The sequence below is a fragment of the Gopherus evgoodei genome, chromosome 16, assembly GCF_007399415.2.
Source record: "Gopherus evgoodei ecotype Sinaloan lineage chromosome 16, rGopEvg1_v1.p, whole genome shotgun sequence".
In the NCBI taxonomy this organism is placed as follows: domain Eukaryota; kingdom Metazoa; phylum Chordata; order Testudines; family Testudinidae; genus Gopherus; species Gopherus evgoodei.
The window spans coordinates 13,625,097-13,652,681 of NC_044337.1; the positions used below are offsets into that span (position 1 = coordinate 13,625,097).

At 45.9% G+C, this 27,585-nt stretch overlaps 2 protein-coding genes across 17 annotated transcripts in view; one reads left to right on the top strand and one right to left on the bottom strand.

Moving 5' to 3' along the window:
• Positions 1-106: 106 nt before the first annotated feature.
• KYAT1 (kynurenine aminotransferase 1) lies at positions 107-22,984 on the bottom strand. Of its 11 annotated transcripts, none has more exons than XM_030535729.1 (15): positions 22,838-22,984; positions 18,902-19,055; positions 16,809-16,931; positions 12,665-12,723; positions 11,904-12,054; positions 10,500-10,649; positions 8,341-8,427; positions 7,207-7,335; positions 6,356-6,476; positions 5,095-5,171; positions 4,685-4,774; positions 3,756-3,942; positions 3,117-3,193; positions 2,349-2,435; positions 107-1,802 (listed from the first exon to the last, which is right to left on the bottom strand). In XM_030535729.1, exons 3-15 carry the CDS (start codon positions 16,890-16,892, stop codon positions 1,734-1,736), a joined length of 1,368 nt encoding a protein of 455 aa, XP_030391589.1. In that variant the 5' UTR covers positions 16,893-16,931; positions 18,902-19,055; positions 22,838-22,984; the 3' UTR covers positions 107-1,733. The 11 variants fall into 11 exon arrangements, with proteins under 11 accessions (XP_030391589.1, XP_030391587.1, XP_030391591.1 ...); XM_030535727.1 differs by lacking the exon at positions 22,838-22,984 and adding an exon at positions 21,689-22,196; XM_030535731.1 differs by lacking the exon at positions 18,902-19,055.
• LRRC8A (leucine rich repeat containing 8 VRAC subunit A) overlaps positions 22,278-27,585 on the top strand; it is a 37,056-nt gene continuing 31,748 nt past the window's right edge. For 5 of the 6 annotated variants that reach the window (XR_003996802.1, XM_030535719.1, XM_030535720.1 and 2 more), the window contains exons 1-2: positions 22,278-22,478; positions 26,472-26,597. The gene's annotated coding sequence lies outside the window, so the exon portion shown is untranslated. The remainder of the gene's footprint in view (positions 22,479-26,471; positions 26,598-27,585) is intronic. The other variant, XM_030535722.1, reaches the window with a different exon arrangement.

Sequence of the window (27,585 nt, forward strand, 5' to 3'; positions counted from 1 at the left end):
GCTCGTGTGTGGCCATAGGGCCATGGACTCTGCGGCCAGGCTCTAGGGCAGGGCCACGCGTGCACAGCGCTGCAATGCGGAAACCAGCAGTAATGGCAAAAGAAAATGCAATTTTAAATCCTGTTCTTCTTTATTGTAATCATCTGACAATTCCTTTAATCCTCACACCTTTGAAACAGACAGGAAAGTGATAGGTGTTTTAAGTTAGCTGGTCATCCTTCCTTGGCCTAGACAGCAAGGTGAATTCTCTTCTCAGACTTTGTCCACACTGGACTTCCATCCGTAAAACTTTTGTCATTCAGGGGTGTGGAAAAAAAACAACCCACACATCCCACCTAACAAAAGTTTTACTGACAAAAAGCGCTGATGTGAACAATGCTTTGTGGGGGGGAGCTTTCCTGCTGACAAAGCTAACACCGCTCATCGTGGGGGGACGTTTTTTGTTGACGAGAGAGCCGACAAAGAGCAGCTACACTGTGCACCTTTTAGTGGCACAGCTGCGTCGCTAAAGGGTGCGTAGTGTAGACATAGCCTCTGTCTCTGGTGCAATCTCCGTAGCTTCAGCAGAAGTGCAGTGGTGTAAGAGCAGAATGTGGTCATTATCTGTAATCCAGCAGTGTCAATGCAGCCCTCCACATTCAAAGTAAAATATTATTGATGGCCAGAGCAGATGAAGAATGTTAAAACAGAGGTATTAAGTAGACAAATATTTACTCCTTTATGTACATTTTAGTAATTTAAACTTGTACTCTAAATCCTTATTAAAAGATCAGTTATGCCCTGCTTTGAAACAATTTAAGATGCTAGTTTACATTAATTTAGATTCACATTATTATGCAGGTTTAAATTAAGATGCCACATCAGAGTTAATTATCTAAACTTTGTCAAGAATAATCCAGATGTTCCCACACGGGAGCATCTGAAGGACACAAATACACAAAATCTCTGCTAGCTCCCCTTACTACTGAATTTCTATAAAGCACCAAAAGTATACAGGGAAAAGAGGACAGGCCCTGCAACTTTAAATTCTTCCCTTCCTAGTTGAGTCTGTGCACCATTCTTGAAGGCCCGAAGTATCTGCTTTATAATTTGGGTGATACTCTGCTAGGAGGTGACAATTAGAGCTCAGACAGGCCTGGTTCTATTAGGAGGATGGAGGGGAAAGTTTAAAGGTAGACTAGATTAACTACTTGGACAGTCTGTTTTCTGGATGAGCTGGTAGTCCATTCTGCAATGTGATGGAACAGAAGGAACCAATGGGAAAAATTCTGATAAAGTCAAAGTTCATCTGTCATTGGACTCGAATGACTTAGGAACACTGGGACCAGCCTATTTAGAACATACAGAATGTTATGGGGCAGGAGAGGGAGCCCAGCAACCATTTTTGCCTTGTGTTTTAGCTGCATGGAACCCAGTATGAATAAGTCAGTGAAGCTTTTGAAAGTAAAAAAGAGGAAATAGATTTTTGCCAGTGTATATACAGGCTCAAAAGTCCAAGGAACAGTAAAACCTTTTTGCTACTGGACAGCAGTGAGAAGCTTTGAACCAGATCCCAGGGCTGACAAACCTCTTGCCCATGTGCATGATAGAGGTGGTGACTGAAATCCAATGATGCAATAAAGAGTTAAAATAAAGACAGTAAGCAAAGAATCTGTAGCCATGATGGCTGCATCAAGGAGAAGCAGATCAGGGCAGAGTGCAGGCGAGCCTGCCTGATATTCTGTCCAAAGCATTCACTGGCCAGTTTTCTCCAGACTCCATTGTTGCAATATGTCTTCTGCTGCCTTCAGCGTAGCTTCCTCCTGAGCAAACACCAGACTGTCAGCCCTACCAGACTCCATGCCCACACCTGCCCTCTCCACACTGAATAATAAAATAGTTATGTAAGCTTTATATCCCCCGTTTCATCCTGAAGGATCACAACTGCTGTATATACAGCACCACCGAAATACAGCCACTGCTGGGACAGAGGGCAGCAGGCAACTAGTGCACATCAATCTCTAAACAGTAATAGAAGATGAGAGGAAATTTTGGCCAGATGCACTGGGGTGAAGCTTTCCTCTTATTGAAAGTGCACTGGGATCTTTTGTGGCTATGGATGAACAGAACCTGGATTAGGATCTCATGTGAAAGACACTCACAGTGACTTCATTTTATCTACCTCTGAGGGCTGAACAATTGAGTCAGTCCTGCTAGACTTTGAACCTGTGGTTCCAGGTTATTGTTTGGTGTTTTAAGCCCCAAGTCTTAGCCACTTATCCCTTTTGGCATATGCCTCATTTACAGCAGTAGCCCTGATCACTGCCTGAACTCACTCCCCTTCTTTCATGTTGCCCCAGAGGCCTCACCTTCGCAAAGCAGAAGCGGATGAGATGGTCAAAATTCCTCTTGTGTGGAGTGCTGTAGAAAGCAGAGACTGGAATGGCAACTAAACCCTGTGAAGAGGAGTGGGGGAAAAAGAGGGTGCACCCAAGGTTACTTTTTTCTCAGCTTCTGCACATTGCCGTGTGCCACTCTCTGAACAGAAAAAGACCCATACCTGCATAAGTTAATTGCTCCTGGACACCCCAGGTTACTGAGCAGACATAAGCCACACTTCCAGCTGCTTGCTTGTCAAGATCAGAGTCAAACATCTCAACAGATCTTGCTGCCCAGCAAACCAGGCATTATCCCTCACCCCCACCCTATATCCTTGGCGGATACATTGGTGGCTCAGCCTCTATGTCAGGATGCTAACGGAGACAATTGGCAAGATGAGCATCAGGGTGTGGCAAGATGATCATCTGGTTCAGAAGGACATTGCAGAGGGGGCATCATACCCTGACTTCTGAAGGAACATGGTGGAGGGTGGGGATATAACCAGATGGCTAATCTAGGGGATGCCATTAATGCGCTCCTTTGGTAGACAGGACACTAGAAGGAAGAGGATTTGAATTACAAGGCTGTGCACTCGACCGGATGGGGCAATGGTAGCAAGCCTCAAGTAACAGGTCCAATGTTTTCAAGTCAATGCTCCACCATCACAAAATCCAGCTCCCTCAAATCGAACTGGAACAAAGAGAACGGGGAAACTGTCCCAGAAAACAAGCACCCTGGAGAGAGATAGAGGCATTTACCTTGTTTATAATCATCCACTTTATAAACCGAGAGTCATAGGGTTCATCAGAGTCCGGGACGTCAGGTACTTCACTTTCTGCAAGACACACACAGCAGAATGGGCAAGAGGAATGATGGAACAAATGGGACACAGATGGATTTCCCAATTGAGCCAGGTACCCACATGGCGCCAGATGCCATTGTGGGCAAGCACAGTAGTGTGTCCCCTCTAGGGACTTGGGTTCGAACTCTGGCTTAGGTCACAGGTGAAAACACATATGGCTATTTTATCCTTTTCAGTTTAACAGAGTCATGAGTCTCTGCTCAAGAGAATCCCAAGGCCAGGAAAGATCCTCGCGCAGCGGTGGTCACAGGCTACACACAGGTGAGTCTGTAGATGTGTGAGAGACATGGCATAGCACATGGTCACGCTGTGCCCAATGTACTACTAGCCCAGTGCTACTAGATCATCACTTCATTAAGCAACAAATTCCCCACCACTACCTGCCATTGTCTCTCCTTTCCCTTCCACACTCAAAGTGAAGAAAATGGACCAGGCTTTATCTTATTCTAGACTCCGCAACACCCACTTCCAAGCTGTGAGCTCCATCCCTTTAATGTGCAGGTCAGAAGCAGATAAAACAGTCACATGAACTTACTGAACTCTGAGAAGTCTGCCATCAGGAAGTAGGTGCCCTCAGGGACAATGGGCTTCATACCCCCAGCAACTAGGCTCCGAACTAGCCAGTCCCGCTTCTGCTGCAGCTCCTGAGACAGCTGGACAAAATAACTGTCTGGCTTCCCATAGCTGTCAAACTCTCTTTGGAATGCCTGAGCCAGTGCTTCCTGGAGAGAGAGGGGGATGATGGAGAGAGGAACTCAGACCCAGGCAGAAAGCATCCCCTGTGCATGCTCAGAGCATCAGAGGGACCTCTCTCCCCAGACAAAAGCAGCAAAATGCTCAGAGTTTGCAGTAGGCTTACTTGCAAATTCTAGAGACGGCCCATGAAGTGGGGTTTTCGCTTCTGTTCAGATGCATAGGAGATAACAGGTGGGTTAAAACAACACCAGGCCTAGATCAATAAAATCTTTGCTTCCCATTCCTCACAACAGAAAACCTCCTCCCCCAGCTCCGGAGACAGCCAATACTGTGCAGAGAGCATACTTGACAATCCTGAGTCACTTGACTCTGTCCCCTGCCCTCCAGGCATGTTGTGAAGTGATTTGAGAGGAAGACACCCTGGGTCACAATGCATCATCTTCTGTCTGTTACCTGGGCTGACAATGCCTCTCTGGCTGTTCATTTGCCACTTCCGAACTATAGACAGGAGGCTTGAGAAAGGTGTTCCTCCAAAGTCCTAACCTGGCTATTATACCACCCAAGGAACTGAGCAAGCTTGCCGGTTCTGCACCTGCTTGGGGAAGTAGCTTCTTACCTGGATGGTGTGTACGAGTGGGCTCTTACCCCTCGGCTCTGCACAGTTGTGGTCGGGAGGAGACAATTACCAGATCTCTCCCCGGTGGGGCTTTGGGGCTTGCATCAGACATCTGATCTGAGACAATGCCTCTCAGGCGCACAGCCCCTTACCTGAGCTGCTGTTGGACAGTGATACACGGAGTTCTGGTGGACAGTTCTGAGGTGTTTCAGAAGGTGATCAGGCCCCAAAGTCCAACCAACCTGTTACAACACAGAGAAGGGGGCTATGTTTCAGATACCCAGGTATCTTACACCTGCTCCACTTTATTTACATACTGCCTCTTCACACTATGTTCTGCATAAGACCAGGTCCATTTGTAAAGCATCCTGTTACCTCCAATCCCTCCAATTTAAAGACAAACAGATTCCCCAACAATCAGAGAAATTTTAAGGAATAGAAAAAATGGGTTTGATTACAGGGAGACTTGGGCCTCAGAAAGAGTCCTACACTGGAACAACGAATCAGGGGGCAGAAAGGTTTTATGTGGGGGAAATTCCCCTGCCACTCCAGAATCCATCACCTTCCATCCTGTGGTGCTGAAGGTTTTGCCAGCACTCCCAATGGTTATCGTGCGATCCCACATGCCCGGCAAGCTGGCTGCCAATGAAACAAGAGAGAAAAAACAGCTGGAAGATCTCACAGCAAACAATTGTCCTCATATTGTATTTATGACACTAGGGCAGGGGTCGGCAATCTTTCAGAAGTGGTGCGTCGAGTCTTCATTTATTCACTCTAATTTAAGGTTTCGTGTGCCAGTCACACATTTTAAAGTTTTTAAAGGTCTCTTTCTATAAGTTTATAATATATAACTAAACTATTGGTGTATGTAAAGTAAATAAAGTTTTTAAAATATTTAAGAAGCTTCATATAAAAAAATTAAATTAAAATGCAGAGCCCCTCGGACCGGTGGCCAGGACCCAGGCAGCATGAGTGCCACTGAAAAACAACTCACGTGCCGCCTTTGGCACGCGTGCCATAGGTTGTCTACCCCATGCGCTAGGGTATCTTCGTGCCCATTCCAATCCACACAGCCATCTTGCATTTATAAAGTGTCTTTGATTCAAATGGACCCCAAAGCACTTTACAGCAGATTGTTAAAAGAAACACCTTCTGAAAACATGGCTAACTACAGGTGCTTCAGTTTTGAGGTACCCAACTCAGGACATCCTAAGCCTGGTTTTCAGTGGTGCTGAGCACACAGAGCTTCTAATGACTTCACCCTACTGCAGCTCTTCAAAAATAGGCCTGGCCCAGAATCTCAAGTTGGCCACCCAAAAACAGAGGCACCCAAAATCAATAGTCACTTTTGAAAATGTCCAATTTTACAAACTAGAAGTGAAAACCTGGCCCCACTGGAGTCAATGGGAGTTTTGCTATTGACTTCAATAGGGCCAGGATTTCACCCCCTGAGGCCATTTCTCCACTCACTCCTAACTTTGACTCCAAGATAAGAAACTCCACTGGAGTCAAACAGCTGAGATAACAGTGGAAGTCAACCCTGTGATGCACTGGAAGATCTCCGAGTTGGGACCCAGGCATGGCAAAGCAGGGAGTGCTGCAGGCCAGGAGACAGGTATAGTGGCAGGGCTATATGAACCTCACTTATATACTCAATTTACCCTCATACATTGTGGGACAAAGCAAGTGAAATAAATGTGACTGGTCATTGTCTCTCCTCCAAATACAGCAGCTCTGATAAATGCTTCTCTGTGTTCCCAAAGGAAAGAGCTGCAGATTGAGAGGATGCACAGGCCAGGACAAAGATAAGCCATGCTCCTCACCAATTCGGATGTGCTCCTTCCCATCATAGACCAACCATTCGTACACTTCATCACTGAAGCACAGGACATCATGTTTCACACACAGGTCTGCGATGAACTCCATCTCCTCCCTGGTGAACACCTATGCCAGGCAGGCAGAGGAGAAGGGGCAATCAGGCACAGCATTTCTGAGCTCCACAACCCCAAAGGAAGTTCTCAGGCTCAGCCCTAGTCAGGCTTGTGGGCCCCAGCACCAGCATCTCAGCCAGATGTTCTCTCCCTGAATCAGGCAGACAATTGGCAGGAATGGGGGAACCTCTGCCAACAGGAGTGCCACTCTCCCCATCCTTGTTATAGCAGCAGCCTCCACCCAGACCCAGGGACCAGGCTCTCCTCAGGGCACTTCCTCCTCCTCAAACTACCCAAGTGGGGCTACTCATGCTTACTACAGGCTGAGGTGCTCCCTCCTACCCCCAGACAGCTGCGTGTCATCTCTGGAGATGCTCCCCATCATCCAGGAAGGGAAAGACCAGGCTGCTGCAGACCCATCTCTCCTGGTAGAGAGTCCCTGGGTCACCTGACCCAGAGGGGCTACAAGCTACCCCTTCCTTCCTCCCTACTGTTCCTACATTCAAAGGCTGGTGATACAAGTGCTCCAAAGTGGAATGATCAGTGGATCATCTCACAAACACCCCCCAGCTTCTGGAGCTGTCAGATTTTCTGAGAACTTTCTTCAGAAAGAAGGAGCTGACTGTGGGACCCCACCCAAGCGCTGACTCTAAGGAGACACCCAGCACAGGCTTCCTCATGTAACTGTTTTCAGAGTCCCTGCAGAGGGAAGGGAGAGCTCTCCCAGCTGCTAGAGGCACTACCTTCCCCAGGGGGTTGTTGGGTGAGTTCAAAACGATGGCTTTGGTTCGTTCGGTAAATCTGGAAGCCAGCTCTGCTGGATCCAGCTGCCAGTCTCCGCTGGACATCAGCTTTCCGGTTTCTGCAGCTTTCTGGAGAAGACAGTGAGGGAATCGTGATTAAAAGCAACAAATGGCTGGGGACATGGGAGCAGCCTTGCTCCCTGCTCTGACTAGGAATCTCTCTGAGCTCTTCCCAATAATACATTGCCCATCTCCAGCCCCCTCCTGCTGAGCATCTCAAAGCACTCCATGAACATTAATGGATTAAGCCACTTCACAAAACCCCTGGTGAGGCAGATTGGTGTCATTACCCTGATTTTACAGATGGAGAAACCGAGACACAAATCGATGCATGGCTTGTCCAAAGTAACACAGCAAGCCAGTGTAACAGACAAGACTAGAACCCAGGAGTCCTGCCTGACTTCTAGTTCTGTGCCTTAACCTTCAGTTCATCCTCTCTCCCTCTCTGTTTTATCATAATGGAGGTTGGGTAGTCATGAGAGGTTGGAAACAAATCCACCATCCCCTCTCCAGCCAGGTCAGCATGCACATACTCTTCCCAATGCTCAGGGCTTTCTGTCGGGGAATTGCTGAAGTCTCAAGTTCCAGGTAACATTCAGGATCAGCCTTATGTACAAAGCAAGAGGCTTCTTGGGACCTGTTCTTTTAGGGACGCTCCCCAACTTACTGCAAGGTCTTCAACCTACAGGCTGACGTATCTGCATCTGTGGCAGCAGGACCAGAGAGAAAGGAAAGCCCCTGTGTCAGGACCCCACACCCCTGGCAGTGAGATCACTGTGGAGAGGAACAAATTATCTAGTTCCCCATTTCCAGCAACTTGGGGCACCACAAATTGTAGAGCTGGTCCTGATGAAACTGCAGGCCTTGTTGAACCTGACCTGGGTTCTTATCACGCAGAAGTCAGTTTGGAGCCAAACTTACCACTCCTACCATTAAGTTTCACCCAGGACACACTGTAAAGCTGCCTCTTGCCCTTGTATGCCATTTCCATTCAGAAGGGTTGGAGAGAAAGAGAGCTGCAGACTTCTTAAAGTCTGCAGACCTCACAGCGGCTTTGCTTTGATGCCCACTTACTGGTCGCAGTTGTACAAACACAGAAGTGCCCCCAGCCATCTTCACCATCGGCTCGTAGCAGTCAAAGAACGGCTCAATGATAATCACCTGGGAAGTCACCAGAAGGCGTGTCAGAGAACTCACAGTCCTTCTTTGATCAGTGCTGATGGAGGCAGGGGGAGGTTGGAGGGTGTTACCTATCAGGTCTGTGTTCTTGGGGAACCAGGGCACAGTACTCAGCCTGTCTGAGTCATGCAAGACCTTTCCCCCCCCCACACCTCTGCTTGAATCAGAACTGATCAGAAGAAAGATTTACAAAAAGGAATGAAAAGGCAGTGGGAGACGCACCTTAAACCCCTGGTATAAAGGTGACAGGATTAAGGAAACTCCCCTAGCCTCATTTGCATAGAAGATGGGACAAGGATGCATCTCCATTAGCATACAGAATGGAGAACAGAGATTCCAAGGCAAGAACTGCAGGGAACTCTGGGACCAGAGAAGCAGGGAAGCATTGCATGATAGGGGATCTCTGCTCCAGGTGTTAATGAACCCACACCTGCACATCCCCAGCTCAGTAGTTATCAGACCAATTCTAGTAATAAATCCTGTAACAGTATCCAAAATAGTGAAGCTCCCTAATTGCATTGTGAGCTCCCTCAAAGGAACATTGCCCATAGCCAGGAATGATCAGTTCCTATTGTCTAGCCTGAACAAAACAACTTTGGTATTCTCCCTTGAGCCACCTGTTCACCCACAAACAAATCTAGTGTTCTCTCTTGAACCATTGCTGTTTTTCTACAAAAGCCCCTACCCATGCTCAACTAAGTGTTCTGATGCCTGGATCCAAAATCTGCATCGGTTCCACTGAGACTTCATCTCCTGACTGGTTGTGCTGGGGGCTTTGCCTGTCTCCAGCATTTCGGACCCTCAGCTACCACCACTGCCTGGAAACCACAATCAATTCAAGCTTCATGGAGTGGTGAGAACCCAGCTCTCTCTCTCTAAGTGTAGCCTTCTGACCCTGACTTGTGTGATCAGTTATTTTCTAAACCTGACTTTTATAATCAAATGTAAGTTAGATTTAATATTATAACTGTTCTGTTTGTTTGGCTCCCCTATGGTTATTACCTGGCAATAAATAAGTTTCATGGTTAAACTGGTTGCTTCTCTCTCTCTCCCCCCTCGTGGGTGTTTTTTGGCTTCCTCATTCGCTCTGCAGCAACGCTCCTTGTACCTAAGCTGAAAGATCCCTGAAGCGCTCCAAAATCCTGTGGGGTTTGCTCATCAAGGTGGCTACTATCAGAACAACTGTAACATGAAAGTGGGGATAGGGACATTCTGAACCTGGGACATATGAAGATGGCAGCTTGAAAGTGCTGCTCAACCCAGCTTGCTTGGGTGTACTCTATTCTGGTGCGGTGCCTATGGCATATTGAGGATGACAGTCTGGAAGTGCTGTTCGACCCCGCCTGCTGAATCCAGAGACATATAAGGGATCAGCTTGGGAGTGCGGAGTATCCTGGTCCTCTCAGACGCGCTCTGTTAGTGTGTGTGTGTCTGTCTGATTCTGGGGCTGGAAGAACCCTGCCCTGGGGAACCTACGTCCTGCAGGAGAGCTCCACTGGGAGGGGACTTGCAGCAGGGAGAAGTAGAGCTCCGTATGAGAACACAGTGACACAAGCAGTACATTGATAGAATTACAGAACACGCCCTGCCCTGCCCCTCCCTTCTGAAGAGTAACCCTAATAAATGAGCCTACCCCAAAGTAACAGCAAATCTGGTAACAAGGGGGCAGGAGGCTTCACTCCCAGCTCTGGATCTCAGACCCCAGAATGGCTGGGTACCAGAAAGAAGAATAAACTGAGTAGGGGCAGACTTGCCACTCATGGAAATCAGAGTGTTGGTGAGTGCCCATTGGGAGTTTAGCCCTCAGCTGTTACACTCTCTCTCACTAGAGGACAGAAGAGGAAAAGGATCCGCAGAAACCCGGGTTTGGGTGTCCTGCTCCAGAGCCAAGGTTTGGCCTAGAATTCCAGGCTGCCCCATACAAACAGAAGCAGGTGAGCCTCCATAAACAAGCAAGATCCCCCAGCTTAATTCAGGTTCCACAATATGGTGGGGTCAGAACAAGTGCATCTGTTGGGATTGAGCTGTGCAACAGATGGAGAGTCCTTGATTACCTCATCGCCTTCATCAACCAGAGCCTGGAAACAGCAGAAAAGGGCTTCGTATGCTCCGACCGTCACCAGCACGTTAGTCAGAGGGTCCAGTTCTTGCCCTAGCAGCTTCCCAAAAAAGCGGGCCAGGATCGTCACCAGCGCCGGGTGTCCCTGTAGCAAGTAGTCAGGGAAGAGAGTCACACAGTTCCACCTGGATCATTAGGACTTGACAACAAATAGGAGCAGGACATTGTCAGCAGGGTAGCTGACACAACCCCTCCATCCTGCAAGTGTGAGCTAGCCCAAGGACAAAAATGTAACGCTCACTGGAGTTTGTAGCCCAGTCAGTACAAAGAACATTTAGAGGAAACATTGGTTGAGCTCCCTTCCTTCCAAGCGGTTGAGGGCCCTTGTAGGCCAGGTTATTAAGAATAAGCCAGTTCAGCTACCTTGAACTCGCTGCACTAACCTCTCAAGAGGGTGCAGATATTAACGTTGCCAATTATCCCTTTTGCTGCTGAATCCAACCACAGCCTCTGTGCAGCAGTGGAATGCAGAGGTCTTTTTGGAGATGCTGGGCTACTGGCATTTCCTAGAGGATAGGCAGACACCAGGTCAGGGTTGGAGGCATTTTTTGTCCCTCGTGATTTGCATGGTAACAGCGTCACTGCTGCCAAATGAAACTTGAGGTTGCTGTCTATCTGTCTTAAGTAGTTATATGGACCCATCACGTACTATCTGAGTACCTCACAACACCCCTGTTAGGCAGGGCTATGCTATATCCCCATGTTACAGAAGGGAAACTGGGGCCCAGAGAGACTACATGATTTGCCCAAGGTCACACAGGGAGTCTGTGATAGAGTAAGGAATTGGAACCCTGTCTCCCAAGTCCCAGACCAGGGCCTTAACCATTGGACCATCCTTCCCCTCAACAATATCCCCAGTAAGTTCTGTTATTGCACCGGTGGAAGGCAATGCTCTTGTTTAAATAAGATGGAAATGGACTGTTCAGTCAATGGAGCGATACAGTTGACGACTGATGCCAGGGCAGTTTAGAGTGTTCCTAATCTCCCCTCTCGTCCCACCTGCAAAGTCCTTGCACAACCGCCAGACAGCATGAAAATCCTTGGGTGGTGAGTAGAGGAGAATGTGGGAAGTGGGGGTTGAGGTGACTGCTTCCCTACTGTCCCCACCCCTCCTCAAAAAGAACTTTCAGCTTCTGCGCCACTCTGCTCCCATCCCCTCCAGAGAAGAAGCCAGTGACCCCCCCCCCAGCTCCACTTGGCCCAGTCAAAATGTCTATTTGCTCTGCACAAGGGAGTTTTTCAAGCCTGGGCCTATTTAACTCCATGGTGAGCTGTAAGGGGCAAAGGCAATCAGGCAGCAACATCTGCTCTAAAAGAAGGAGGTGGATCTCTCACGCACAAAGGCCCGGGTGTATTGGTGCAGCATGATGTTCCCCCCACCGATGGCCTTCATAAACGCCTCCTTCACAAAGTCTGGTGGAGGAAAGTCAGGGAAGCCCTGGCCAAGGTTCACGGATGGGTAAGTGGCAGCCAGTTTCACAAATTCCAGCCTACAGAGAGAATACCAGGGTTATAGAGGGTCCCAGCCTGTCCATCCTGGCACACCACTCTTCTTGCCAGGAGCCCTTTGTCTGATAAATTAAGAGAATAGCTCTTCCAGGTGAAGAATCTTTATAGGGCAGCAAATCCAGCGGCCAAGACTGCATAGGGCCCATCTTAGAAGGAGACTCCAAAGCAGCAGCAGCTCCCCTACTGCCACAACAGCCCAGCAGCTGCAACAGAAAACTGATCACTCTGCAGCTAAGGAGAGTTACAGAGCATCCAAAACTATTCCCTAGAGCCACCACTATGTCTAAGGCTGCATTGGTTTCTTCTGCTCTTAAGCTAGTCTTCTATCTAGCCCCTTATTTTGTCTTCCCTTCCAGGTTGCTTACCCGTAGCCATTTAGGTCTCTGCTATGCAACCTTGTCTAAAAGCTTCTTCAATACTGAAATATACTTTAGCCACTGAGTCTCCATTACCAAAGCCCTTAATCTCTGCCAGATACTCCAAGGGATTAGCATTACCCCCCTTGCCTGAGTCTATGCTGGTTATATTTTATAGCAGACTTTCAGGTCTGCTCCATTCAGAGCTGCCCAGCCTCACGACACGCAGACTTACCAGACATTCTTGTCTATTCCTTCCAGTCTTCGTGCTTGAACCAGCCTTGACATTTTTGTCTGCAGAGAGGAGAAGAAAAAAAAGTGTTAAAAGCTTTTACTAACCCCGAGACGGAATCCACATCCAAAGCCAGTACCTCCCTCAGAGCAGCCGGTACCTTAAGAGTTTTGCCCAGTTAATCACAAATTGTGTGTTCCTATCCAGGTTTTCCTAATAATTGACTAGGCAACCGAGAAAAAAACTGTAACAATTAGTTTGCCCTAGTGTAGTGCCTCCCATCTGAGGCAAAGGCACTTTACAAGGAAGCAATATCAGAGAGACTGAAATTGGCAGAGAATTAACTTTTATTTTCAAGTTTCAGAAGAGTTTAGAAAACCATGAAAGTACAAAAAAAGAGTGTAAATTCTGACCAGGCAGCTGGCAGTGGCATTTTAAACCTAACGGCACAAGGAATCTGAGCCCAGATATACTGTGCCAGATCCTCAGCTGGTGTAAATCAGCAAGTGAAGTGAAAGGATCTATGCCAAAATACACTAGCTACAAATCTGGCCTATCATTTACAGGCTGCAGTTTCTTACCTTCAGCTGACCTCCCTTCAGGATGTAGGGAAGATCCTTTAGAAGGAACCTCCAGTTCCCTACAGAACTCTACACTCCCGCTTTCTGCACAAACAACTTCTGTTTTTATTTGTCGTTATCCCTGGACCAGCACCCCAATTGTACTAGGTGCAGTACAAACACAGAACAAAAAGATGGTCCTTGCCTCAAAGAGCTTCCAGTCTAAGACAAGAGACAACAGTTGGACAGATGGGGGAGCACAAAGAAACAACGAGATGACACTGGTCAACACGATGGGCAGTGGTCCCAGAAAACCATCTGCCTAACCAGTGTCAATTTTTTTGTAGGCCATGGCAAAGGAGAGTTGTAAGGGTGATTCTGAAGGAGGATGAGGTGGCTTTGTAAATGTTTATGGGGAGCTCTTCCCACGCATGAGGAGCAGCACAGAGGTGCTTCTTGAGAATTTAACAAGTGGGTGATGGTAGCTGAGATAATTGACTGATTGAAGAGGGGAACTGACTTTTCAATAGCATATGAGAGATGAAAGGTAGCATGGGGGTAGTCCATGAAGGGTCTTGAAAATAAAGACAAGTACCTTAAGTTTGATGCAATGGAGAAAGGGGAACTAGTGAAGGGTTGCAAAGAGAGGAGTGACATGGTCAAAGCGAAGAGCTAAGAAAATTATATTTGTAGTAGCATTTTGAATGGATATGAGCAATGCAAGAGAATCATAGAAACATAGGGCTGGAAAGAACTCCGAAAGGTCAGCAAGTCCAGTCCCAGAGGGTGTTGCAGTAACTGAGATGCAAAATGAAGAGAACTTGGACAAGAGTTTTAGCTGCCTGCATATCTTAGAGATGTTAAGTGATTCATTTGTGGCTTGGAAGCCACGGAAATGTTGTGCCTCCACCCTATTACCCCAAGTTCTCTGCCTCTGAATGCTTGATAGCTTCCCAGACAGAAAATAAATTTCACTTCACCACCTTCTCTCTGTAATTTTCCAGGGGCTGCATTATTATTTGATAAGTGTCACAATGCACTATTACCTCACTCCAGGTTCTCAAGACCTTTATGCAGCTTCAGCCCTCACGAGGAATTTTACAAGTAAATCATTGGACAGCATAGTTGTCATGATGACTCTGCCTCTGGTGGGAGCGCTGGGCTCAGCATGTATCGTGCATAATGCATTATGATGAACTCTGAGCTCTTCTATAGTTGCTAATGCACAGTGCCCAGGGTACTACAGACTCACCAGCTGCCTGCATCCCTTTGAGAGATTAAATGACCTAGGACAGGGTTGGGGAAACTTTTTGGCTAGGGCCATATCTGGGTATGGAAATTGTATGGCACAAATGCTCACAAAATTGGGGGTTAGGGTGTGGGAGGGGCTGAGGGGTCCAGCTGAGGTGTGGGCTCTGGGGTGGGGCCAGAAATGAGGAGTTCTGGGTGCAGGAGGGGACTCCGGGCTGGGGAAAGGGGTTGGGTTGAAGGGTGGGCGGTGAGGGCTCTGGCTGGGGGTACAGGCTCTGAGGTGGGGCTGGGGATAAGGGGTTGGGGATGCAGGAGGGTGCTCCAGGCTTGACTGAGGGGTTTGGAGGGCCTGGGGCAGAGGGTTGAGGCGTAGGACGGGGGGTCAGGGATGCAGGCTCCGGGTGGCGCTTACCTCAAGCAGCTCTCGGAAGCAACACTATGTCCAACATCCAGCTCCTACACGGAGGCATGGCCAGGTGGCTCTGCATGCTGCCTCATCCACAGGCGCCGCCCCCACAGCTCCTATTGTTTGCGGTTCCCAGACGATGGGAGCTGCAGGCCTGGTGCTGCCATCTACAGACACCACCTACAAGTGACAGGGGCAGCATGCTGAGCCCCTGGCTGCCCCTACATGTAGGAGCCAGAAGGGGGACATGCCGCTGCTTCTGGAAGCCGTGTGGAGTGGGGCAAGCCTCTGACCCTGCTCCCATGCAGGAGTTCGAGGGCTGGATTAAAATGTCTGGAGGGCCAGATGCAGCCCCCAGGCTGTACTTTGCCCATCCCTGGCCTAGAAGACGACCAATTAAAGCCTTAGAACCTCTCCTGTACATTTGTTTTTAGCTCTTTTTGGACCAGCTCATGAACGTGAGAGTTGGTGAGATATGGAGCCTGTTGCTGTTTCTAGTGGGAATAAAGGGAGCAGGGGCTAATAGAGGATACTGATAACCCGGGAAGTAAGAGAAAGTTTAAGATGAAACATTAACAGTGCTAGCCCTCTGTTCCGTTTCACTCATTTGCAAGATAAAGTTCTTGGTGGAACTGCAGGCACTTGGCCAAGATTCAGAACATACTGCTTCATCAGCAAGGAAAAGTGATCAGCAATCAGCAGGAATACATTACCTTGAAGTAAGAAACTCCAAGTCTCAGAAATCCCCTCCAAGCTCCCTAAGCTTTTGAAGGAAGATAAGAAGCCCTCCCCACAACTGTTCACTATACTGACTTCCTCTTTTCCCAGACCCAGTTCAGAACAGCCATTCCCCCAAAACTGCAGAACAGAGACCTCTTCACTTCAGCACAGCCCCCACTAGGCTGAAGGGCTTGTCTGGAACTTCACTATGACTGGCCACCACTTTTGGAGGCAGCATGGAGAGAGAATTGCTCAGCTCACCTACTGGCCTCTGAAGTTATGCATTTGGAGGGAGGGATGGATATCACTTTTCAACAGCACTCAGAACTCCCTCAATTCCCAAATGAAATAACCTATTTCCTTAGCTGCAGTTGAGGTGAACTGGGGGGGAAAGATGGTTTTATGATTAATGCACAGGAATGGGAGTCAGGAGATCTGGATTCTATTCCCAACTCTGCCACAGATCACAGTGAGATCTTGAGCAAGTGACTTCACTGCTCTGTGCCTCAGTATTCCTGCATAACAACACTTCCCTACCAGAGGGGTGCTGGTGTTTGTAAAGAGCTTGGAGATCCTTTAATGGTGCAAAGAAGTGCTAAGTATTATCATATCTGCGAGAAGAGGATAACCTTCTTGTTAGATGCACAGACACATCAAGGATTCATTCCAAATTAGAAGTACTGAGCTTGTGCTCATTAGATCAATGACACTCAGACCTCAGTGGTTCAGGAACAAATTAGCGATCGATATTACCCAAGAGAGCCACAGTAGTGTGAATTCATTGTTTAATTTATATAGGACTATATATATAATTCTCATGGCAATAAGTTAAAAATTATCAACTTGCACTAAATTAATAACATGGTAAAAGCATCCTGACTGGTTAATAACTTAGGCTGGTTAATAATTAAATCACACAGTCATGTCATGTGCTGCAAAGAGCCACAGGAAACACATTAAAGAGCCACTTGCAGCTTCTGAGCCTCTGTCTGAGTATCATCACATGTAAAAGGGACACACAAAACCAGTTGGGCAGAGAAGAGTTTGCATCAGTTATTTTTGTGATGCCACATCTGCCACTGCTGTTGATGCCAGTTCACCAGGAGACTGAGCTTTGTGCCACAGGCTTGACGGGGCTGTAGATCTATTGAAGGCACCAGCTAGGCATTGGGCTAAAACCCAGAGAAATGCAGTGCTGGGTGTTCAATACCTTGCTGAAGTACCAGCTAAATCCAGCACGGTTCTTCCTTCTCAGAAAGTACTGACCCAGAGACAGTCCAGACCTTCTGAGCATGCCACTGCAGCCACTGACTCCAGTCCTAGAGAGATAAACCTGCATTTCCCCCAAGACAGAAAACAAAGGGATGAGATCATCACTTCCATCACTGCAGATACAAAGCAAGGACTCCATCTAACTATGGAAACATGCCCAGGTCTCTCATTTAGGGCTAGAGCTTTAGTTATTCTAAATTCAGATGAAGTCTCTTGTGTGTGCACCGGCTGATTCAATGGTCCTGGGTTTGTGTGTGTTTGGAGTGCAGCGGGGGCGGGGTGTTGCATTTGCAGGGTGGAAGGCAGCAGGCAGGAATGAGATGCTTGATGCTTCTTCACTTTACAGTTTAAAGACAAATACAAGACTGCATTCTGGTTCTATGACACATGCAAAGCCAGGATCACACAGTAAAGCTCAGCCACCTCCTCCTCTCCTCTTTTTCCCACCAATCCTAGGTTCTCACCAGTTCTTGCTGCTTTTTCCTCTACTTCAACCATCCTTTTCTCTTCATTCCTACTAGTTAAGGACAAAATCATGGCTGTAGCCCTACCATTTCTGAGAAACCTCCATCACCCCGGCTGCCACAGCTCTTATCTATTCTATTCCAACTTCTATCCCATTTAATAGGAAATCTGCTTCCTGCTCCAGTGGTTTCAATATTTAGATTCAGCTCAAAACTGCAAACAAATTAATTTACATTTCTGATGTTCCTTTATGTCAGATCTCCCCTTCTGTTGTATGGCATTGTCCTAAGTGTATGATACTAACAGAACTAATACAACCTTAGCCCGCTCACTGGTTTGGCAAATTAATTTAAGTCCAGTCCAAATAAAATGGGTTGCTTCTGTTCAGAAAATACAAGTTAATTTATAATGATACAATGCAGGTTAATGCACACAGCTCTTAAACAATACACTAAACTGGGGATTTGAAGCTGAGGAATTAACTTGAAATTACAAATAGAACCATTTTCAGTCCTAAATACAATGTTATCATTGACACAACTGCAAGGTGGGTGTAGATTGCTATCAAATAAGAACAGTAGCATTGTATACTCACTTTGTACAAGAGATTCAGGCCCACAATGTTGTATAGCATTGCTGGGGACTGTTAAATAGCTGTTTTATTCCTCTGTAGAGAATGTTTGGATTTCAGGGGTGTGTGTGTGTAAAAGAGAGAGACATTTTGGGATAAGATGAACTATATATTAGACATTATCATTAAGTTGCTACAGCTTCAGCTGATGTAAGCTGGTCTAATGTCATGGTAGTAAATGGAGCTCCGCAGTTGTGGCCCAAGATGTGGCCCAAGTCTCTGCACTCTCCCTTCCTGTCACAGTTGGCATGCAAAGAGTTAAAGATATCATTGAGGATACACTTCTTTCAAGTTAGTACAGATCTGGGTTGCTGAAATCAGGGTGGGGAAAGATTCAGAGGACTGGACTACAATACTGCCTCCCCAATATCGTCACACAATTCTGAGGCTCTCCAGTAACCTACTCCATGCTCAGAAAGTGAAAAAGAAGAGGGAAATGATACTTAGATGGGTAAAGACTCAGGAATTCCTCTCTAACTTAGGCGAATTTTTCAACGAGAGAGTCAGCTCAGCTCCCAAAGGAGAATTAATCAGGAAGGGGACTCCGCTATCATAGTGGGGCAGAGCAAATCTGATCTGGGGAGCTGCGCACAAAGGAATTATGTTATAGCAGCCCAGAGTCTGATAAGATCACCCCCAGAAAGAGGTCATTTCATATTGCTTCTAGTAGTAAACATGGTCTCCTTTGTCCTTCTGTTTCTTGCGCTCCTTTGCACCAGTGAATCAGCAAAAAAGTAAAAAATAGTACTGGTAGTGACTCCTGCTCTAAAAATAACCCAGTATGAGGGACTCGGTCCCCATGATCTCCTGTTCCCTGAGAAGCAGCAGGGTAAACGTTTGTACTGAAGAAGGAAACACGGAGATGCAGCCAACACATACAGACTGATAGTCTGATACAAAGCAGCTCTTAGAATGGGAAAGGTAAATCCACTTACTCCAGTCTTACTCTGCACAGTTCAGCACAAGAGCACAACTCCCCTAGTCTTCCTTCATTCTCATTCTACACTTCCCACCCCTCTTTCTGATTTGCTTCAACTGCTCTTGTGACTTCCTGGGAGGAGCTAAGCTCTGGAGAGCTGTCCGGAAAGGCTGCAAGAAGGGCAGAAGGAGAGGCAAGAATTAAGTGGGGGAAATCTTTCAGGGGCAAAGAGATCCGGGGGAACATTTCAAAAGTGCCAATGTGGCTTAGAAGCCAAAGTCTCATTTTCCAAAGTGATTAGGAGCCTTGGGCTGTTAAGTGCCTAAGTGCTTGTCTGTCTGCACAGGGAAAATTTCCTGGCATAGCTATCCTGTAATAATTATTCTGTTATAGTTATACCAGTATAAGTTCCTGGGTGCACACACTCTATGCCCGAATAAAAGTCACTTTACTCCAGAATACTCTGCTTTATAAGTGGGCCCTCCAAGAAGACATCCAGGAAGGAAGACAATATTCGGCCTTCCAGGAGTTTGTCAGGTTAAAAAAAAAAAAAAAAAAAAGCAAAATTAGAAAAACAACAACGTATTTTCAGGGCTTCATCATAAAGAAACAAAGAGGACACAAACAATTTTACCTCATAATGTCATATTTTAACAAGATATAGATAGAAATACCAATTAACTAGCTAGTGTATCTGTGCACCACTGCCTTCTACTGGATAGAATAATAACTACTCAAATGCATGTCCTAGCACCCATAAAGCTAACTGCTAGTGCAGCACAGTGACAAATGTAAAGCTCCTATAAAGCTACAGATTGGTTATATTTTATTATGGAAATAATAGCTGGCATCAATCAGTCAATGTCTGCTACTCTCACACTCTTAACCACTCCAAATTGCATCTTTTGCACTAATAAGATTATAATGAATGCCCTTCACCTTTCCATTATGTTTTTTTTTTTTATTACGATGCTGGTCAATATTCTAAAATGAGTCATCCTAGTTAAAATAAACCTCAGTGAATCAAGTACTTTGCCTCAAAGCCTGCTTTTACTGATGCCACAAAATTACCATGGGATATAATTGCAATTCAGCAATGATGTTACTATTCAGGGCATAGTACAACAGATGTTACATTACCAAATGGCCTTACAGAGGTGAGCTATTGTAATGGAAATATAGTGGAGTTTTAGAAATGTTCCATTTTGTAAATGGATGTGGATTAGTCTTTATATGGTCCAGAGGGAAAAGCTATAGAATCTACATCTTAAATTAATTCCTCCTTATTATTGCAAACTCTTTTTAAAAACACTCATTTTACCAACTTTGTATTTTTAAACCCATTTATATGACAATACCAACTAGTGTTACTCTAGCTAACAGTAACTGACACACACATACACTGTTGTATGCAGTGTTGTTGAAGCTGTATTGTTCCCAGGATATTAGAGAGACAAGGTGGGTGAGATAACATCTTTTATTGGACCAACTTCTGTTGGCAAGAGAGACAAACTTCTGAGATGAAGAAGAGCTCTGTGTAAGCTCGAAAGCTGGTCTCTCTCACCATTAGAAGTTGGTCCAATAAAAGATATTGCCTCACGCACCTTGTGTCACACATATATACATCTATTTTATTAGTGATCATGTTGCATGCAATGGTTTATCTCACTTGGGAGTCTCTGGCCCTGATTACTCACTCCCCTGCACTTTGTGCAGTTATTTGCACCAGTGCGAAGTGGGTGTAAAATGCTACCAGGTCAGAATGGTAGTGATTTGTTATTCACTTTGTGCTGGTGCAAATGAGTGTACATGGTGCAAGTCGGCAGCTAATCAGGCCCAGAGAGTGTACCATACTTTCCCAAGTTAGCCAAGCCATTGCCTAAAGCATGACCACTAATAAAAGAGATGCAGTTAGTTTTAGACATCTAACAGTTTGCTAAGAAATGAGCTGATAAAGAATAAAAAAAAAATTTGTGCTATAAGAAATATTACCCTATGAGAATTCAAAATAAATAAATGTTTGCCTCCACTGATGATCTATCTGCACTTTGGATTTCGTCTGGAGCTCATGAAGGAACCAAGGCTGCTTCCACTGATGTAAATTGCAAAACTTCCATTGACTTCAAAGGGAGCACAACCTAGCCCTAAATCAAAACCAATGAAGAACAGATTTATCAAGAAGCTGTTAGATCTCATAATAGGAACTATGCAGCATCCTCGCATCTACCAGTTTGAGGAGGACGCAAGACAAAATCAGCCAGGTTAACAGGTTACTCTTCAGGGTAGGATCCATTTCCTTGTGTCGTACACAGCACTGAGCATGCTGTGAGCACTTAACAAACAAACAAAATAAATAAATCATAATAATACAACTACATCTGTGTTTTGTATGGTATTTGCACTCTGTGAGCTCCTCCTTAATGTCACATAAATCACAGAAGTCTGAACAAAACTCTGAGGTTGTTCTTGGGTCCTCCTGTCTTTGCTTCCTACTCTTCCTCTTTGAAAGATGACGAGTTAAACTGGCATATACTATCAGTCACTGGGCACCATCCCCATTTGTCAGACATACATGCTTTAACATGATTTGCTTATACTTAGAATTAAATTAAATTTTTGTAATAAATCAGATTATGACTAGATAGTAACATTTCATATTGATATAGTGCTTTTTAATCATAAAATACATTACAAATTATAGGGCCACAATCATCCTTGGTGTGACATTGCAGAAGTCAGTGTCATCCCTGGCATCACTGCTCTGAAGTCAAGAAGGTAACACCAAGAATCAGTTTGTTCCTACCTGTGTACAGCACCAGTGAAACACAGCCACTTCTGGGAAGAAGGGCAGTAGCTGGCATACAGAAGAGGAAATATTTCAGCTAAGGGTGTTTCTGCAAACTCTGGTTCTTCTGAAAGCTGTCCCGGGATCCATTCAGATCACAACCTTGATTCTCTCAACTTTATCTCAAATACTTGCACAGAGTGAGCCATAGGATACCTGGTTCATCCACCTTGGAAGGGCTGAGGTGGCCCTGGCAGGATTAGAACCCTGAGCCCTCTCCCTTACAGGCCTCCACTGACCCACACAACCCAGTCCTTTTGGCCCTACAAATATTTCCTGTTGCATGTACTGAGAGTGCAGCCCAAGGACACTCAGAGTCTTTGGCTAACCCCCGGGGAAAGTGGAGGCACCCCTGGGACTACCTGGATTTCTTCAATTCACTGGGGTGATTTCGAAAAATGCAGTTACTGTTCCTTTAAGTCGCTGAGCTACGCAAACATGGCGCTGCCCCTCACAAAAATGGCTACACCCAAGCCCCTCCGCAGCCAGCAATAGACGCGCCCTCTACAAACATAGCGCCCCCTGCACAAAGATGTCTGAACAAACCGAGCGCGGCAAGTGCCCCGCATAAAGATGGCGCCGCCCCGTTCATCCTTCCTCCCCCGCCCATAGCTCGTGGAGGGAGCGCTGAAGGCGGCCATGCCGGCTGGGTGAGGTCAGTTCCGGGGCGGAGCAGCCCGAGTGGTGCAGTCAGGGCCAAACAAAAGGAGCCCGAGCAAAGGGGACGAAGCCGGTCAGGCGCTGCCAGGTGGGTGCGGACGGAGGGCGAGGGCTTCTCGGGGCAGGGAGTGGGGCTCCCCCGCTCGACAGCGGCTGGGCTCTGCGGCTCGCCCCCGGGCTGGGCTCCTCCCTCCCTCCCTCCCTCCCTCCAGAGCATCCCGGAGGGGAGACAAGCTCCTGGGGAGAGGGGTAAGGGCTGGGGGGCTGGCAGGGAGCGGGTTACGGGCGGGGAGAGGAATGGAGGTGAGAAAATGGGAGGAGGTGGCGGGGACAATCAGGGAGAAAGGGAAACTGAGGCAAGGGAAAGGGGTGACCTGAAGGTGGGGTCTGGACCCTGGGGGTAGGAGAGGTGATTTTGGAGGCTACAGTTTACAGAGTGCCCCTCACCTCTGGGTTTGACTTCAGGCTGTTCTTTAGGACCCGGTTGCTGTGCAAATATTCTCCGACTTACTGGGCACTTCTGGGAAATCTCACCCCGAAGCTGTCCCTACCTGGAAACCGGCGCTGCTAGCTGTTGATGATCTTGTGGTTGTAGTTGTCACTGATGACACGCCCTCCCGCTATATGCTGTAGAGATGTGGGTGGGGCAGTGGACACCAGGACAGTCAGGGGCACCTAGGGCCATGTGCGGATCTGAGTGAGTCTGTGAAATGATCGCTGATCTGTTTAGGGGTGGGAGGGAGCAGGAACCTGTCCGAAAAATGTTAAAATACATGGATGGGTCCTTGAATAGAAAAGGTGGTGAAATATGCGGTGTGGCTAAATTCCATTAAATTATAGCTGAGGTCATGACTGTTGGGGTTAGATGGAAAATTGCTGATTAATCAGATAATTAATTTTTGTTTCCCCCTTGTTTCTATGTCAGGCTCTTGTGAAATCTACAGTTTATTAGGTATTGTTAACTTGGAAAAGGGAAGTGAAATAACTGGGAAAATCTGCTAGTATTTATAGAATTAAGCAAATGAGACTTCAAATACATATAGGTGGCTATTAGTTGTAATGTTTAGCTTGGGCTTTGAAAGATCTCTTGGTGAGGGAAGGAAATCTGTTCTCCACATCTTTCTTGGCAATATTGGCATCAAGGGGTTGACTGTGTTGCTTTTCCAACCTGCTTTGTAGAGAACAGCTCTCAGAATTGGAGGGTGGGAGGGGGGTGTTGCTATAGTAGCTTATAATAAGCAGAGTAGGATGCTGTGTGAACTGTGTATCATGTATACTCAAATCAGGGAGCTCAATGACAATAACAAGGTGCCCTGTTGCTGCATCTGCCAACTATGCTGGGGTCATGCTAATCTTTTGCGGGAGGAGGTGATCTAAATGAAGGTCAGTAAAACACTAAAAATATTTGAGGTAGCCAGTCACAGCAGAAATTGGGGAGCTTAAGAAATGCAAGAAACTATGGGTTGAAGACTTTGGAGAGGTCCTTCTAATTATTTTGTAGGAGCAACCACATTCATGGTCTACACGAGCATTAAAATAACATACTATAGATACATGATTTTACTTTGTGAATTGGGATCAGGGAATGCATTGTTGGATTATCTTTTAAATAACGTATGTGTTTTTCCAAATATGACAAAATACCAGATTCATCATAAGACTAATAATTTTTCTTTATTCTGTGCATTAAGGAAGGAAGGGAGGGGAAGCAACATAGCTAATGCAGATCCTGAAGATAATCCTAGATCTCTGAAAAGGGACACCCATATCACCAAGTCAGGCATCCAGTGTTAGGTGGGGATCAACTTTTCAATTTTTTGCAGGCTTAATTTTTTAGCAACCAAAGCTGCACGTTGGAACCATGCTGCCTTCTTACAAATAAAGACCAGGTATCAGGAAGATATTGAAGAATGAAACTTAATGGGGAGGGCTCCAATTGAGTGTCCAGTATCAAATTGATCCTTTGACCCACCTCATATCAAGAATTTCTAATATGAGGCATTCCCAAAACACACAAACTAAAGTAGCACCAAGGGAATTACATTTCCAACAGCATTTGAGGCCTGTTACTATTAACCTATGGGGGGACCAGCATATTTGAAAAAGTGTCATCTTGTGAATAAGATGTAGTCTCAGATGTATAGTTGCTTTTTTAACATTAGATACAATAGTAGTCCATTGGGTCAGAGAGTTGTGTATCAAAAATCTCTGTTATAAGCAACTCTGAAATTATCAATCTTTGGCTGAGCTTTTTGGGCCTGACAGTTGTAAAAGAATACTGCTGGCCAAATAAATCCAGGAAGTTTCCTCCACATAATAAGTTCTGGAGCTCCCAATGCATCCACCCCAAATACATTTGTAAATAGATCCAATTAAATTGTTTCTAGCTCTGAAGCAGGGCAAGCAAAATTGTTGCTGAAGACCTACAAATAGTTTAAATTTATTGCTATCAATTAGCTGCATCTCAGTTATCATTCCTCACTCCATCCAGTGCCTCCACATCAAGGTTTTGCCATCAGTTAAGGGTAGCACTGCTCTGTAGGACCATTTTACCATGAATGGAAGCAGAACTTTCTAGCCAGGTTTGACTAAGCTTGCTTCACACCCATTATTGTGGGAACTCTGGAGCCATCAGATTGATACTAATTCAATCATACAGTGCCTGAAAGACAGAGAGGATATACTAATTCTCATTTAGTCTGAATCTCAGTTGGGGTCTGTGTGCAATCATATCTAACAGCCACAAAGATGCCTGGTGGAAAAATTAAATAACTCCAGAGATAGAAGGAGCTCTGATTTGTTTTGAACTGGTCTCGGTTTTCTTAACTGCACCCCAAAGAAATGTTCTGAAAATATTATTGAATTTCTTAAAATAAATTTGAGGAACAGAAATAGGGAGATCCCTCAGGACATAATCCTTGGATTCTTGAGTATCTTCCCCATTTCCTCCTTCAGTCTGATTCCTCACCATCCACCTCTTCCAGCCCTGGATTGTTTGCCCTCTCTTCTTGAGCTGGACATGTTCTGAAATCCTCAACTCCTTTTCTGCTTTGTCACTGCAGTGATGTGTTGGAGATCAGCTCCTGAAAGCTAAGTCCACCTCCTTGCCTGTGGTTCCAGCCCCTGCTGCCCAAAAGCAAAAAGAGCTAAAAATCTCAAACTCTGATTTTTGCAAGTGGTGGCAAGTTGCAATCACTGATCCAACTCCCATTTTGGTTGGAGTAATACAAGTATAACCCTCTTTCTAGCTACTCAACTGAAGCAAGTGGATTAGTTACTGAACACTTGTACCTTGAAACCAGGACAGTAAAAAAGTGTGTGAACTCTTCCAAAGATTTGTCCAATAGTGATGTTCAGAGTGGCTTCAAAGTTGGCTGCCTGAAAAGAAGTTTAGCAGGCAGAGAGGTTGATAACAGTGAGCCAATACTGTTAAATAAATAATTGGAGATATACTAATCTCCTAGAACTGGAAGGGACCTTGAAAGGTCATTGAGTCCAGCCCCCTGCCTTCACTAGCAGGACCAAGTACTGATTTTTGCTCCAGATCCTTAACTGGCCCCCTCAAAGATTGAACTTGCAACCCTGGGTCTAGCAGGCTGATGCTCAAACCACTGAGCTATCCCTTTGCCCCATATGAAGTATTAACACTCGTAGCTCAGAAATAATTATGCTAGTTTCATGGTAAAGAGGCCTAGAATATTTATAATGAAGAGAACAAAGTCCATGCTGCTGCTAACAGGTTCACCTCTTTCCATCAGCTAGACTCAATTAGGTTGTGGGATGTTAGGAAACGTCCCAGATTTTCTTAAACATGTCTGTAATATCTGCTTTTGCTGTTATATTATAATAGAGCTTGGAGAGAATCCTTCCTGATAGCTAGCCAAGTTGCCACCTCCTAAATTTCTACTTGACACTGATCTTCCCAGCTTTTTTAGAGGGTCTCTTCCTGGATCCCTGTGACCACTTAAAGCACTTAAATACTGACATACCAGATACCCTTTCTCAAGGTCTTGTCAGAGTTAACCTGGGGCCTCTTAGACACTGCTACCTTCTCTGCTGATAAGACTTTGTTTAATTTCAGGGAAGCTGCTCCCATGGCGCTTGGGGAATGCAGTGTTTCTGTGCTCTGTCAGGATCCAGCACATACGGACATCATCCTCTTCCAGCACAGAGAACTGAAGTGCAGATAGCAGAATCCAGCCACAGGGTAAGGCTACAGTCCAATTCCAAAGTGGGGAGTTATAGTTATGTGAAATTCCCGGTGGCACCAGTTGAACATTGACTGTCCAAGTGCAGTTTCAAAATACAAGTGTAGAGATGGGTCACGGCTGGCATGAAATCAAATGAAAATGATGTGTGGGCCAGAAGGTGATGGAGAGAGTAGTAGTGGGTTGATTACAGGCTTGTTACCCATTAGGCACTGCTTGAAGATGGAAAGAGTTAGCTGAATGTCACAATCAAGTTGTAACTTGAATGGTGCTCCATTCCATAAGTGTCCACCGCCCAGTTATAGGAACCTGAACCTATCCTCTGATTAATGGAGTGGATGTCTGTAAGCAGAAGGGTGTTGAACCACTGTATTACCATACAGGCATCTCTTGGTCCATTCCTGGTAATGCACTCCATATGGAAGCATGAATTGAGACTTTTATGGTAATGGAATGCTTTCCACTCTGGTGTGAATAGTTCCATGCGGCTTAGCAAGGAAACTTTGTGGCCAGTCAAGGAATGTCAGCCATTAGCTCTGAGAATCCTTGCCTGTCTAGTTCTCTTCACCCACAATAGCATGAGAGAGAATGCAAAATCCTCTGCATATATTGATCCATGTTCTGAGCTGTTAGAGGTACTATGCATCTCCTACAAAATTGCATAGTACCTAAGTATCTGATGTTCCACTGACCCTATTATCAAAATGCATGTAGCTTCTTTCTGAATAGACCATAAATACCATCCTGGCACTCAAAGTCCTTGGCCCTTATCTTGAACTGTTACCAATAATCTGCATTAAACAGTTGCTTAATTAATCCTGCTAAAGGCTGAGGTTGTGATAACCATATTCTGGATTATGGGCTGTCTAAACCCTTCTAACATTATATTGAGTACTCAGTGTGCTTGATGGACTAAAAATCTGAGAGATGATCCCTTGCCCAGTAAATTACAGTATAGTTCAGATGAACAAATTACTGGGTGGCCAG

Excerpts from the sequence above, each read along its gene's own strand:
- KYAT1 (XM_030535731.1), bottom strand. The coding sequence starts at position 16,892 with ATGCTCAGAAGGTCTGGACTGTCTCTGGGTCAGTACTTTCTGAGAAGG. Across the intron at positions 12,724-16,808 it reads TTAGCTGGTACTTCAGCAAG|ACAAAAATGTCAAGGCTGGT; the intron begins GTATTGAACACC and ends TCCTCTCTGCAG. Across the intron at positions 10,650-11,903 it reads ACCAATACACCCGGGCCTTT|GGACACCCGGCGCTGGTGAC; the intron begins GTGCGTGAGAGA and ends TACTTGCTACAG.